Source organism: Chiloscyllium punctatum, chromosome 25, assembly GCF_047496795.1.
Source record: "Chiloscyllium punctatum isolate Juve2018m chromosome 25, sChiPun1.3, whole genome shotgun sequence".
Classification (NCBI taxonomy): Eukaryota; Metazoa; Chordata; class Chondrichthyes; order Orectolobiformes; family Hemiscylliidae; genus Chiloscyllium; species Chiloscyllium punctatum.
This window is the reverse complement of record NC_092763.1, coordinates 83,616,019-83,630,121: the sequence shown is the minus strand read 5'-3', so window position 1 is coordinate 83,630,121 and position 14,103 is coordinate 83,616,019. Positions and strand designations below refer to the sequence as shown.

At 45.1% G+C, this 14,103-nt stretch overlaps 1 protein-coding gene across 4 annotated transcripts in view; it reads right to left on the bottom strand.

Annotated features, from left to right (window-relative positions):
* The window catches only part of mcf2a (MCF.2 cell line derived transforming sequence a), a 191,729-nt gene that overhangs the window by 131,277 nt on the left and 46,349 nt on the right, over window positions 1–14,103 (bottom strand). For all 4 annotated transcript variants that reach the window (XR_011964151.1, XR_011964152.1, XM_072595615.1 and 1 more), the window contains exon 3: window positions 11,613–11,727. Coding sequence is in view for 2 of the 4 variants with exons in the window: in XM_072595615.1 (XP_072451716.1) it covers window positions 11,613–11,727 (115 nt within the window). In the remaining 2 variants the exon portion in view is untranslated. The remainder of the gene's footprint in view (window positions 1–11,612; window positions 11,728–14,103) is intronic.

Here is a 14,103-nt window from a genome sequence, read left to right as displayed (position 1 = left end):
TGTGGTTGCTCTCTGAAATGGCCCCACAAGCCACTCAGTTCAAGGGAACAGCAACAAATGCCAGTGGCAGCCGCATCTCCCTTGGCTGGTGGTGAGAAGGGCTCTGCCTGTGGGATCCTTTATGCAGGCCCGGACTCTCTGCTGCACCACACACTGCCCCTGAAGCAGCTGCGGAGGGGACGAGACTGTCATACACCTCCTTCTGGAATGTGCCTACGCAAAGGAAGTCTGGAGAGGAATGCAGTGGTGTTTGTTGAGGTTCATCCCGAGCAGCGCCGTGACGCGGGACTTTGTGCTCTACGGTCTGTTCCCCGGGACGTACACCAAGACGAACATCAACTGTGCCTGGAGGATCATCAACTCAGTGAAAGACGCTCTTTGGTCTGTCCGAAACCTGTTGATCTTCCAGGTGAAGGAGCTGACCCCGACTGAATGTTGCAGACTGGCACATTCCAAGGTCCAGAACTACGTGTTGAGGGACACACTGAAGCTTGGGGCAGCTGCCGCCAAGGTGCGGTGGGGAAAGACCACCGTGTAACGTCTGCTTGCCTAAGAACAGGGGGCCCATGCAGTAAGAGGGCTCCGCTGACACCTCAGCTAACTATATGGATAGTAAACATACAGACCTGTATATACAAATGATTACTCTATCTCTGTATGCAAAGAAATGGAATGTTTACATATGTATGGCATGATCAATTGTACAGATCATCAAAATATTTTTATGAATAAAGTATATTTTTGAAATTAAAAAAAGTGGTAGCCACATCTCAGCCACTAAAGGAAATACACTCACCTGCCCCGACCACTGGCTCCATTAAAAGAGCCTATCCTGAAGGAACATGACTGCCCCCTGATACAAAGGTAACTTATCCCTCCCTGATGTATCACAGGATCTGTAACTCAACCTCAGCTCTGAAACTGTAGCCACCATTACTTATGTGTGTGGAATGAACTGCCAGAGTGTGGTGGATGCAGGTACAGTTACAACGTTTCAAAGACATTTGGGTAAGTTCATGACAAGGAAAGGTTTGCAGTGATATGGGACAATCGCAGGCAGGTGGGACTAGTTTAGTTTGGGAACATGGTAGGGATTGGTTGGATCGAAGGGTCTGTTCCCATGCTCTATGACCCAATGTGTTTGTCCTGAACCACACTGGCAACCAGAACTCCCACATGTTGTAGCTGTGACACATCACCCTTCCTTCCACATTGATGTGCTTGAATTAACCACCCACTTATTTATCTTTCTTCTTTATACATTTCTTAATGTTACCACCAGTTCCTATATTTCCAACTTTACAATTAGAATATACCTTAGCTACTTCCCAGACTCACCAAACAGCTCACCTTTTATTCTTGTAGTGGGTAAGAACCAATCCTACAGGGTAACAAAAGTGAGAAAAAACCAAACAGCCCCTTCTCCTACTTATTTAGAGGTTCTAATCACTAAACACACAACACTTTGTTCAAGTTTAAGTTTGCTCGCTGAACTGGAAGCTTTGTTTTCAGATGTTTTGTCACCATGCCAGGTAACATGATCAATGAGCCTCCAGTGAAGTGCTGGTGTTATGTCCCGCTTTCTATTTAGATGTTTCGGTTTCTTTGGCTGTTTGGCGATGTCATTTCCAGTTCTTTTTCTCAGAGGATGGTAGATGGTGTGTCTGTGTTTGGCTTGTCCTGGGATGGATGTCATAAAATCAGAGAGTCATAGACCACGGAAACAGACCCTTCGGTCCAACTCATCCATGCCTACCAGATATCCCAACTTAATCTAGTCCCATTTGCCAGCACATGGTCCATATCCCTCCAAACCCTTCCTATTCATATACCCATCCAGATGCCTTTTAAATGTCGTAATTGTACCAGCCTCCACCACATCCTCTGGCAGCTCATTCCATACATGTACCACCCTCTGCGTGAAATAATTATCCCTTAGTTTCCTTTTGTTTCTTTCCCTTCTCACCCTAAACCTATGCCCTCTCGTTCTGGGCTCCCCCACACCAGGTAACAGACCTTGCCTATTTACCATATCTATGCCCCTCATAATTTTGTAAACCTCTATAAGGTCACCCCTCAGCCTCCGAAGCTCCAAGGAAAACAGCCCCAGCCTGTTCAGCCTCTCCCTAAAGCACAAATCCTCCAACCCTGGCAACATCCTTGTAAATGATTTCTGAACCTTTTCAAGTTTCACAACATTCTTCCAATGTCAACTGGAACTCTATCAACAATTACATCGATTTAAACCCCATCTACCATTGTCTGAGAAAAAGAACCGGAAATGACATCATCAAACACCCAAAGAAACGTAAACACAGATAGGAAGTGGGACATAACACCAGTGCTTCACTGGAGATGTTACCTAGTATGGTGACAAAACGTCTGAAACCAAACCTTGCAGCTCAGTGAGCAAACTCACATCCAGAAGCTCCATCTGAGCTACAAATCTTTTCAAAACTCGCTAACTCTGTTCAAAACTGCATTCAATACTAAGTCACACTGAGATGCTTAGTTTTATATGCAGAGGGTTTCCGTATACTCAATGGACAGAATGACCTCTTTCTGTTCTGTTATCACTCTATCACTCTATGATGGATAGCGAACAGACTGCAGGGACTGAATGTGCTGAATTGAATTGAATTTATTGTCACGTGTACTGAGGCACAGTGAAAAGCTGCTGCTGTCATTTGAACATACTATCATTTTTTTTAAGTTGTTAGATTCTATGTCTATGTCCAACTCTGCTGTATACAGAGTTTGCGATAACGATATCCCAAAGAATATCTGAACTGAAAGCCGTGCCCTGAACAGCAAACATAGCTATTGGAGCAAAGGTGAATGTTTTTCCTTATGAGAATCAATATGAGTTGAAGGAATGTGTTAGCTTAAACTTAATGTGAAATTGGCAGGCCATTTGAATGACATAGTAAGTCAGTACTGTTTAGTTATACCGTAACCACATTCAACATCACCACTGGCAGAACAAAGGAGGAAATCAGAATTATTTATTTCTATATGCCAGGTTATTAGAACAGGGAATTCTTCACTTCTCAGAGACAGATGAAGCTAATTCTTTCTGTATCTCATTTCTGAAGTAGACTGAAGAAAATGCACAGTGACAATGGATGGGAACTCCAATGTCTGATGTTTCTCACAAACTCTATCAAGTTTAAAATTATTACAGTACAAACAGACTTGGAACAGAAATCTATGAAATTCCCTGCCCAGTGAAGCAGTTGAGGCTATCTTGTTGAATGTTTTTAACGCGAGGATGGATAGATTTTTTTAACAGTAAAGAAATTAAGAGTTATGGTGAGTGGGTGGGTAAATGGAGCTGAATCCACAAAAGACCAGCCATGATCTCACTGAATGGTGGAACAGGCTCTACAGGCCAGATAGCCCACCCTTGCTCCTAGTTCTTACCTTCTTAGTTTCTTATGACTTAAACATTTCATATCAATGGTTAGTCTGCGGCAGCATCCTGATCATTTAAAACAAAATTATTGCCATACATTTGACATTCTAAGGCCCCCATTTATCATCCATTCCTTGAGAAAGCAGAGCCTGACCTTCCCAAACAACTACGGTGCATGTGATAAAGGTAGACAGTGTTAGAGTTCAGTCACAGCATTGGTGAAGGAACTGGCAACATATGTCCCTGTAAGGATGGAGTTTAGCTTGGAGATAAGGCTATGTAATAATCCCAGATCATGGTAATACTGGACAAGAACTGTGTAGGATTTGGGATGTCATGCTGTGGCTGTACAGGGCATTGGTTAGGCCATTTTTTAGAATACTGCGTTCATTTCTGGTCTCCCTGTTATAAGAAAGATGTTGTGAAACTTGAAAGGTTTCAGGGAAAATTTACAAAGATGTTGCCAGGGTTGGAGGACTTGAGCTACAAGGAAAGGCTAAATAGGCTGGGGCTGTTTTTCCTGGAGTGTTGGAGGCTGAAGGGTGACCTTACAGAGGTTTATAAAAAATATGAGGATTATGGATAGGGTAAATAGACAAGGTCTATTTCCCAGAATGGGGGGAGTCTGAAACCAGAGGGCATAGGTTTAAGGTAAAAGGGGAAAGATAAAAAGGAATCTAAGGAGCAATTATTTCACACAGAGGGTGGTGCGTGTATGCAGTGGGCTACCAGACGAAGTGGTGGAGGCTGGTACAGTTACAACATTTAAAAAGCATCTGAATGGGTATATGAATAGGAAGGGTTTGGAGGGATATGGGCCAAAGAGTTTGTTTCCATTTTGTACAGCTCTATGATTCTATGACTGTAAGTCAGATCCCAGAATCAAACATCTCTTGATGTCTTAGAAACATAGAAGATAGGAGCAAGAGGCCATTTGGCCCTTTGAGTCTGCTCCACCATTCATTACGAAAATGGCTGATTGCCCAATTTAACTTGCATGTTTAGTTTTTTTAGTTAGTTAAGGTGGTGATTAGTCACTAAAACATATTCACACAAAGCTGCAGATGTTATTTAACAACAGAACATAAGTTTATTACTCAAAAGGAGGGAAAAAAGGAATAAACCAAGTGATAAACATTTGGTGGACAGTCTTGACCCTAACAGCAGAGTAACATTTCAAAACTGAACACTAGAGAAATCTGAAAACCGAATTCTGAGGAAGAGTTGTACCAGGCTTTCTCTCCACAGATGCTGCCAGACCTGCTCAGTTTCTCCAACATTCTCTGTTTTTATTTCATCTTTTCAACACCTTCAGTATTTTGCTATTATTTTAAACAACTCTTCAACCCTATTTCACAATACAGTCCATTACACAGACTCAAGTCCAGAGAGATGATTGTCCAAACTCAACTTTTCAAACTTTGTTCAATTGGCTTATTCCAGTTTCTTTTCCAAGTTCTGTGAAGCCAGTTTTACAATTTCTTTCTGAGTGTGATTGTTTGACAATGTCATAGTTCGGAGGGCCTAAACATGCTCGGTTCAAACAACTTGAATATCTCTACACACATTCTCCCAGCTTGGAAATTCTTGTTTCTTCTGAAGGGATAGACAACATAGCTTTGTATGTGGGAAATCATGTCTCACAAACTTGATAGAGTTTTTTCAAGAAGTAATAAAGAGGATTGATGAGGGCAGAGCAGTAGGTGAGATCTATATGGACTTCAGTAAGGCGTTCGACAAGGTTCCCCATGGGAGACTGATTAGCAAGGTTAGATCTCATGGAATACAGGGAGAACTAGCCATTTGGATACAGAACTGGCTCAGAGGTAGAAGACAGAGGGTGGGTGGTGGAGGGTTGTTTTTCAGACTGGAGGCCTGTGACCAGTGGAGTGCCACAAGGATTGGTGCTGGCTCCTCTACTTTTCATCATTTATATAAATGATTTGGATGTAAGCATAAGAGGTACAGTTCGTAAGTTTGCAAATGACACCAACATTGGAGGTGTAGTGGACAGCGAAGAGGGTTACCTCAGATTACAACAGGATCTGGACCAGATGGGCCAATGGGCTGAGAAGTTGCAGATGGAGTTTAATTCAGATAAATGCGAGGTGCTACATTTTGGGAAAGCAAATCCTAGCAGGACTTATACACTTAATGATAAGGGATTAGTGGTGCTGGAAGAGCACAGCAGTTCAGGCAGCATCCAACGAGCAGCGAAATCGACATTTCGGGCAAAAGCCCTTCATCAGGAATAAAGGCAGTGAGCCTGAAGCATGGAGAGATAAGCTAGAGGAGGGTGGGGGTGGGGAGAGAGTAGCATAGAGTACAATGGGTGAGTGGGGGAGGAGATGAAGGTGATAGGTCAAGGAGGAGAGGGTGGAGTGGATAGGTGGAAAAGAAGATAGGCAGGTAGGACAAGTCAAGGAGACAGTAACTGAGCTGGAAGTTTGAAACTAGGATGAGGTGGGGGAAGGGGAAATGAGGAAGCTGTTGAAGTCCACATTGATGCCCTGGGGTTGAAGTGTTCCAAGGCGGAAGATGAGGCGTTCTTCCTCCAGGCGTCTGGTGGTGAGGGAGCGGCGGTGAAGGAGGCCCAGGACCTCCATGTCCTCGGCAGAGTGGGAGGGGGAGTTGAAATGTTGGGCCACGGGGCGGTTTGGTTGATTGGTGCAGGTGTCTCTGAGATGTTCCCTAAAGCGCTCTGCTAGGAGGCGCCCAGTCTCCCCAATGTAGAGGAGACCACATCGGGAGCAACGGATACAATAAATGATATTGGTGGATGTGCAGGTGAAACTTTGATGGATGTGGAAGGCTCCTTTAGGGCCTTGGATAGAGGTGAGGGAGGTGGTGTGGGCACAGGTTTTACGGTTCCTGCGGTGGCAGGGGAAAGTGCCAGAATGGGAGGGTGGGTCGTAGGGGAGTGTGGACCTGACCAGGTAGTCACGGAGGGAACGGTCTTTGCGGAAGGCGGAAAGGGGTGGGGAGGGAAATATATCCCTGGTGGTGGGGTCTTTTTGGAGGTGTCGGAAATGTCGGTGGATGATTTGGTTGATGCGAAGGTTTGTAGGGTGGAAGGTGAGCACCAGGGGCGTTCTGTCCTTATTACGGTTGGAGGGGTGGGGTCTGAGGGCAGAGGTGCGGGATGTGGACGAGATGCGTTGGAGGGCATCTTTAACCACGTGGGAAGGGAAATTGCGGTCTCTAAAGAAGGAGGCCATCTGGTGTGTCCTAAGGTGGAACTGGTCCTCCTGGGAGCAGATACGGTGGAGGTGGAGAAATTGGGAATACGGGATGGCATTTTTGCAAGAGATAGGGTGGGAAGAGGTGTAATCCAGGTAGCTATGGGAGTCAGTGGGTTTGTAAAAAATGTCAGTATCAAGTCGGTCGTCACTAATGGAGATGGAGAGGTCCAGGAAGGGGAGCGAGGTGTCAGAGATAGTCCAGGTAAATTTAAGGTCAGGGTGGAATGTGTTGGTGAAGTTGATGAATTGCTCAACCTCCTCGTGGGAGCACGAGGTGGCGCCAATGCAGTCATCAATGTAGCGGAGGAAGAGGTGGGGAGTGGTGCCGGTGTAATTATGGAAGATCAACTGTTCTACATAGCCAACAAAGAGACAGGCATAGCTGGGGCCCATACGTGTGCCCATAGCTACCCCTTTGGTCTGGAGGAAGTGGGAGGATTCAAAGGAGAAATTGTTAAGGGTGAGGACCAGTTCGGCCAAACGAATGAGAGTGTCGGTGGAAGGGTACTGTTGGGCAGGTTGGGAGAGGAAAAAAGGGAGGGCTTGGAGGCCCTGGTCATGGCGGATGGAGGTGTAGAGGGATTGGATATCCATGGTGAAGATGAGGCGTTGGGGGCCGGGGAAACGGAAGTCTTGGAGGAGGTGGAGGGCGTAGGTGGTGTCTCGAACGTATGTGGGGAGTTCCTGGACTAGGGTGGATAGGACAGTGTCAAGGTAGATAGAGATGAGATCAGTCGGGCAGGAGCATGCTGAGACAATGGGTCGGCCAGGGTGGTCAGGCTTGTGGATCATGTCCTAGGGAGTGTTGCTGAACAAAGAGACCTTGGAGTGCAGGTTCATAGCTCCTTGAAAGTGGAGTCGCAGGTAGATAGGATAGTGAAGAAGGCGTTTGGTATGCTTTCCCTTATTGGTCAGAGTATTGAGTACAGGAGTTGGGAGGTCACTTTGTGGCTGTACAGGACATTGGTTAGGCCACTGCTGGAATATTGCGTGAAATTCTGGTCTCCTTCCTATCGGAAAGATGTTGTGAAACTTGAAAGGGTTCAAAAAAGATTTACAAGGATGTTGAAAGAGTTGGAGGGCTTGAGCTAAAGGGAGAGTCTGAACAGGCTGGGGCTGTTTTCCCTGGAGAGTTGAAGGCTGAGGGGTGCCCTTACAGAGGTTTACAAAATCATGAGGGGCATGGATAGGATAAATAGACAAAGTCTTTTCCCTGGTGTCGGGGAGTCCAGAACTAGAGGGCATAGGTTTAGGGGGAGAGGGGAAAGATATAAAAGAGACCTAAGGGGCAACATTTTCACACAGAGGGTGGTACGTGTATGGAATGAGCTGCCAGAGGATGTGGTGGAGGCTGGTACAATTGCAACATTTAAGAGGCATTTGGATGGGTATATGAATAGGAAGGGTATAGAGGGATATGGGCCGGCTGCTGGCAGGTGGGACTAGATTGGGTTGGGATATCTGGTCAGCATGGACGGGTTGGACCGAAAGGTCTGTTTCTGTGCTATACATCTCTATGACTCTAAATGAATTGAAAAAGTTGATTTCTCTGCTCTCAAGTTAAACTAAAACTAATCACTTCCTTGTTTTTCCCATGTCTGTCATAAACTCACCACTATAAAGATCTTATCTTTAAACACTACAAAGACTCTCCCAAGCACTTGACTAGTTACATGCTTTCTTAATAATTATGTAATTAGGACTGTTTCAGAATGAATTGCAGAAGGTGTTTAAAAATCCTTCACAAAACTGAGCAAAATCCTTCTGCCTCTAATTTAAACTTAAAATTAGAAAATTGGTAAGATACGGTTAGGATAACCTTTCATCATAGTTGTTGCCTTGGATCCTTGAGGCAACAGTGCTAACCACTGAGCGACCTTGGGGGTGGCACAGTGGCTCAATGGCTCAATGGTTAGCACTGCTGCCTCACTGCGCCAGGGACCCAGGTTTGATTCCAGCCTCAGACGATTGCCTGTGTGGAGTTTGCACATTCTCCCCGTGTCTGCGCGGGTTTCCTCTGGCGGCTGCGGTTTCCTCCCACAGTCCAAAGATGTGCAGGTCACGTGAATTGGCCATGGGAAATTGCCCATTGTGTTCGGTGCATTAGTCAGTGGTAAATGGAGGGGAATGGGTCTGGGTGGGTGAGTCTTCAGAGGTCGGTGTGGACTTGGTGGGCCGAATGGCTTGTTTCCATACTGTAGGGAATCTAATCTAATCTGTCCCTTTCTCCTCCCTTAAAACCTACCAATTTGATTGGGTATTTTCTCACCCTCCCCACTATCTCCCGATGTGACTCAGAGAGTGTGCATTTGGAAGCTTCTGCCAAGAAGGTCTTGGGGAACTGTGGCAGTTTGTCCTGTGGATGTACCCACTGCAGCCAAGGTTAGCTCATGTTGTTCCTCAGTTCAAGAAGGGAAATAGGGAAAATCCAGGAAATTACAGACCAGTGAGTCTCACATCAGTGGTTGGGAAGCTATCGGGGAGAATTCTTAGGTATAGGATTGACATGCATTTGGAAAGACATGGCCTAATTAGGGACAGTCAGCATGGCTTTTTGCAGGGCAGGTCATGCCTTACAGACTTGACAAAGGTGATCGATGAGGGGAGAGCAGTGGATGTCGTCTATGTGGATTTCAGTAAGGCTTTCAACATGGTAGGCTCATCCAGAAGATTAAGATGCATGGGATCCACAGTGACCTGGCCACGTGGATTCAGAATTGGCCTGCCCATAGAAGACAGGGGGTGATGGTGTAAGGTTGTTCTTTAGGCTGGAGGTCCATGACTAGTGGTGTCCTGCAGGGATTCGTACTGGGACCGTTCCTGATTGTGATATATGTATTAATTACTTGGATGAAAATGTAGATAGGTGGGTTAGTAAGTTTGCAGATGATACAAAAATCAGTGGAGTTGTGGATAGTGTTGAAGGTTGTCAAAGGATACAGCGGGATATGGATCATTTCCAATATTGGCAGAGAAAATGGCAGGTGGAGTTTAATCCAGGTAAATGTGAGGTGCTGCACTTTGGGTGATCAAATGTTAAGGAAAAGTATACAGTTAATGGCAGGACCCTGACAGCATCGATGGACAGAGGGCTCTTGGGGTTCAAGTCCCTGAAAGTGACCACACAAGTAGATAGGGTGGTAAAGGAGGTGGATGGCATGCTTGCCTCTATTGATTGGAGAATTGAGTACAAGAGTCAGGATGTCATGTTGCAGCTTTATAAGACTTCAGTTAGGCCACACTGAGAATTGCATTCAATTCTGGTCGCCACATTTCAGGAAGGATGTGGAGGCTTTGGAGAAGGTGTAGAAGAATTTTACTAGGATGCTGCCTGGATTAGAGGGTTTGTGCTATAAGGAAAGGCAAGAAAAACTCAGCTTGTTTTCTCTGGAGTGGCGGAAGCTGAGGGGAGGCTTGATTGAAGTCTATAAAATTATGAGGTGCATTGATGGGGTTGACAGTCAGAATCTTTTTTCCCCAGAGTTGAAATGTCTAAAACTAGGGTGCATGTATTTAAGTTGAAAGTTCAAAGGAGTTAAGAGGTGCAGGTTTTTGACACAGATAGTGGTAGAGTGTGGAACACCCTGCCAGGGGTGGTATTGGAGGCAGATACGATAGGGGCATTTAAGGGTCTTTTAGACAGACATATGGATATGCAAAGAATGGAGGGATCTGGACCAAGGCCAGGCAGAAGGGATTAGTTTAATTTGGTATCATGTTTGGCACAACATTGTGGGCTGAAGGGCCTGTTCCCATGATGTACTGTCATGTTCTATGAAACAAAGAGAAATTTCTTGACTCAAACGTGTTGAGAATCTTTAGAGTTTTCGATCATGGACGGTTATAGAGGGGGTCCAGTTGTTGAGTTCATTCAAGACTTGGAACATTAGATTTTTAGATATGGAGGGAATCAAGGAATGTAGTGTTAGTGAAGGATAATGGGATGAAGGCAGAAGGTCCGTGATGGAACAATGCTTTACTTTTCTCTTGTTCTTGAGGCAGTTGCAGTGATGGGGTGAAAGAGTGGTGAAGGGGCGGGGGCTAAAATTCCTCAGCCAACCTTTCAAAAGAGTTTCTTCGCATGCTGAATTCTGCACAATTTTGAGGCCTACACCTGCCAATCCACCATTGCCCTGGTTGAGCTCACTGGTTACTCTAATATGCAACAAAAAAAACAGTGTTGTCTACTACAGTATCTGGTGCTACTGGGACTAGAGAGAGCTCAAAGGTGGTATTTCCACTCCATCCTCCTTAATCACCCACTCAACCATCCCCACCCCAAACTCCCAAGTGAGGGGTAAAAATTAATTAAAATTGCAGTGTTAAAAGGCTGTAGAATAGCCAATACCCAACAGCAATGCGTTCTGGGCTGACTCTCTAGCTGAGGGGAGAAAATTAACCCACCACCTGAAGAATGCTATCCATGATAGTATTCACTAGTGAGACAGGCCGAAGGGGCTGGATGGCTTCCTCCAGGTCCTATATCTTCAGTTCATAAATACCCTGCACCCTCTCGGAGTGGGGTGTGGCTCTAAATGAAGAGTGAGGATAGGTTTCCTGATGTTGCAGCCAATATTCATCCAACAGTTCCCAGCATACATTATCCCATCCTCAAGCCATATCAAAATACTTGACAAAGTGGCCCTTGTCCTTGCACTGTCCATTTGTCAAGTATGCAGGCAAGTAAAGGACAGAACTGCAGCACGGTGTGGAATAATTGAGTAATACTGAAGCTGGGTAATCACACGAATGGGAAAGGGACAGAAAGACGTGCTTATGAGGTGGGATGAAGAAGGAAATTGCTGTGGAGATAAACACCAGCATGGAGGCCAAATGGCCTTTTGTTGTGTAAAAATTGACTGATCGCAGGGATCTTTCTTCAGGCAGTTTCTCTGGCAATCAAGCTCCAGTGAGCAGAGGGGGTCAGCAGTTTGTGAAGGAGGGTCAGTGCCTACCTTGGAATAGCAGTCAAGTACGTAAGAACCTTCTCAATAACCTCGCCTGGAATCTCACTGAAGCTGGGGCACTCAGGGAAAGTAATAATCACAGCATCATCCTTTCCACGTCCACCTATTGAAAATGACATGATAATATCAGAATAACATCACTGTGTAACCAGGGCTATTGTGCTCTGATTGATATACCACTACGGAACTGAGAAAAAAACCATGTTAAACAAAACCGAGGGAGACAGGATGAGACAGTGTTGGGTGAGAAGACATTTGTGTGAAGCATACATGCTGACAGGTACCGGCCTGAGCTGAATGGCCTGTGGCTGTGCTGTAAATTAGACGGAATTCTCTGCCTTATCGTTGTTAAGAACAGAAAAACGGTGATTGCTTAAGTGACAAGAGCTCTGCTGGAACATCAAATAGTTGGAGGGAAATTACTTTCCCCACTTAACTATTTACAACAAATCTTGCTGCTTTTGCTCACCGGTTTGTCAATTATAATCTTTTTCACAGTGCGTATAATCACCGACACCTCACTCAATACTGATTTATACCCTTCAGGAACTGCTGCACAGTCTGGGGCTCTTTCCTTAATATAATAACAGACCAGCAAGAACCTTATGGACGTCTCTCAAATTGTGAAGGGCTTCAATAGGGTACATACAGAAACTATGTCTAACCACTACCTCTTGACTTTAAAAGGTGTAACCATCACTGAATCCCCCACTATCAACATCTGTGGTGATTACCATTGACCAGAAACTCAACAGGTCGCTATATCAATACAGTCACTACTACAGCAGGTCAGAGGCTAGGAATCTTGCAGCGAGTAACTCACCTCCTGATTCCCCAAAGCCTGTCCACCATCTACAAGGCTCCAGTCAGGAGTGTGATGGAATATTCCCCACTTGCCTGAATGGGTGCAGCTCCAACAACACTCATGAAGTTTGACACCATCCAGGACAAAGCAGCCCTCTTGACTGGCACATCCACAAACATCCACTCCCTCCCCCACTGACACTCAGTAGCAGCAGTGTGTAACATCTACAGATGCACTGCAGAGATTCACCAAAGACCCTCAGACAGCACTTTCCAAGCCACACCTGCTTCCTACTACAAGGACGAGGGCAACAGATACAAGGGAACAACCGCCTTCAGTTCCCCTCCAAGCCATTCAGCATCCCGACTTGGAAATTTATTGTTGATCCTTCACTGTCATGGTATCACAATCTTGGAATTCCCTCCCTAATGGCATTGTGGGTCAACCCACAGCAGGTGGACTGCAATAGTTCAAGAAGGCAGCTCACCACCGCCTTCTTGAGAGGCAACTGGGGATAAGCAATAACTCTGGCCCAACCAGCAACACCTACATCCCACAAATGAATAAACCCCACCATCCCACAATTACCTTCTAGAAGGATAAAGGCAGCAGATACATGGGAACACCACCCTCTGCAAGTTTCCTTCCAAGCCACTCACCATCCTGACTTGGAAATATATCGCTGTTCCTTCACTGTCACTGGATCAAAACCTGGAACTCCTTCTCCACCTGCACTGTGGGTCTACCTACAGCATCAAGAAGCAGTTGACCTCCACCTTCGCACGGGTAACAAGGGACGGACAATAAATTATAGCCCAGCTAGTGATGCCCATGTCCCATGAGAGATTTTTTAAAAAAGAGCATTATGTACAATCCAGTAAAGAGTTTAGGAAAGCACAATTCGGCCAAAGAGCTGAGAGATATTTAAGGGGAAGATGGATGACAACACGAGGGAGAAAGGAATGGAAAGATATGATGATGCTTTGGGATGAAGTATTGGGGCAGGTTTGGAACATACCGTTAAAATCTGAATGGTCAGTTTCTGTGCTGTATGGTCAATGGAATTATGTGTAATTTGGATCTAACCCAGGACATGAGCTGCCCAAGCTCCATGTCATTCGATTCCCTCTTAAACTCAACTCGACCTCCCATGCTCAGCTTGACAAAGAGAAGTCTGGGTCTGTGACCAGTGTGTTCAACCTAAATACAGGTAAGTTTGTTACGATGGCAGAGATGAGCTGGGAAACTAAGTTAAAAGATGATTCAGTAATGTTTCAATGGCAGACATTTGCAGGGATATTTAATAACTCTCGAATGAATAAACCCCACCACCCCACAATTACCTTCTAGAAGGATAAAGGCAGCAGATACATGGGAACACCACCCCCTGCAAGTTTCCTTCCAAGCCACTCACCATCCTGACTTGGAAATATATCACTGGAAATATATTGGAAATATATAATCTTTAATAAAAGATTATCCCAAAGAAAGTAAAAGGCTATTTGTGAAGGATACATTATCCATGACTAAATAAAGAAGTTAAAGATAGCATTGAAAGCAACAGTGTAAAAATCCACCAAGATTAGCAGTAGTTCAGATCATTTGGCAAACTTTAAGAAACATTAAAAGATTAAAAAGAAAATTAAGAAGCAGAAAGCAGAGTATGAGAGAAAG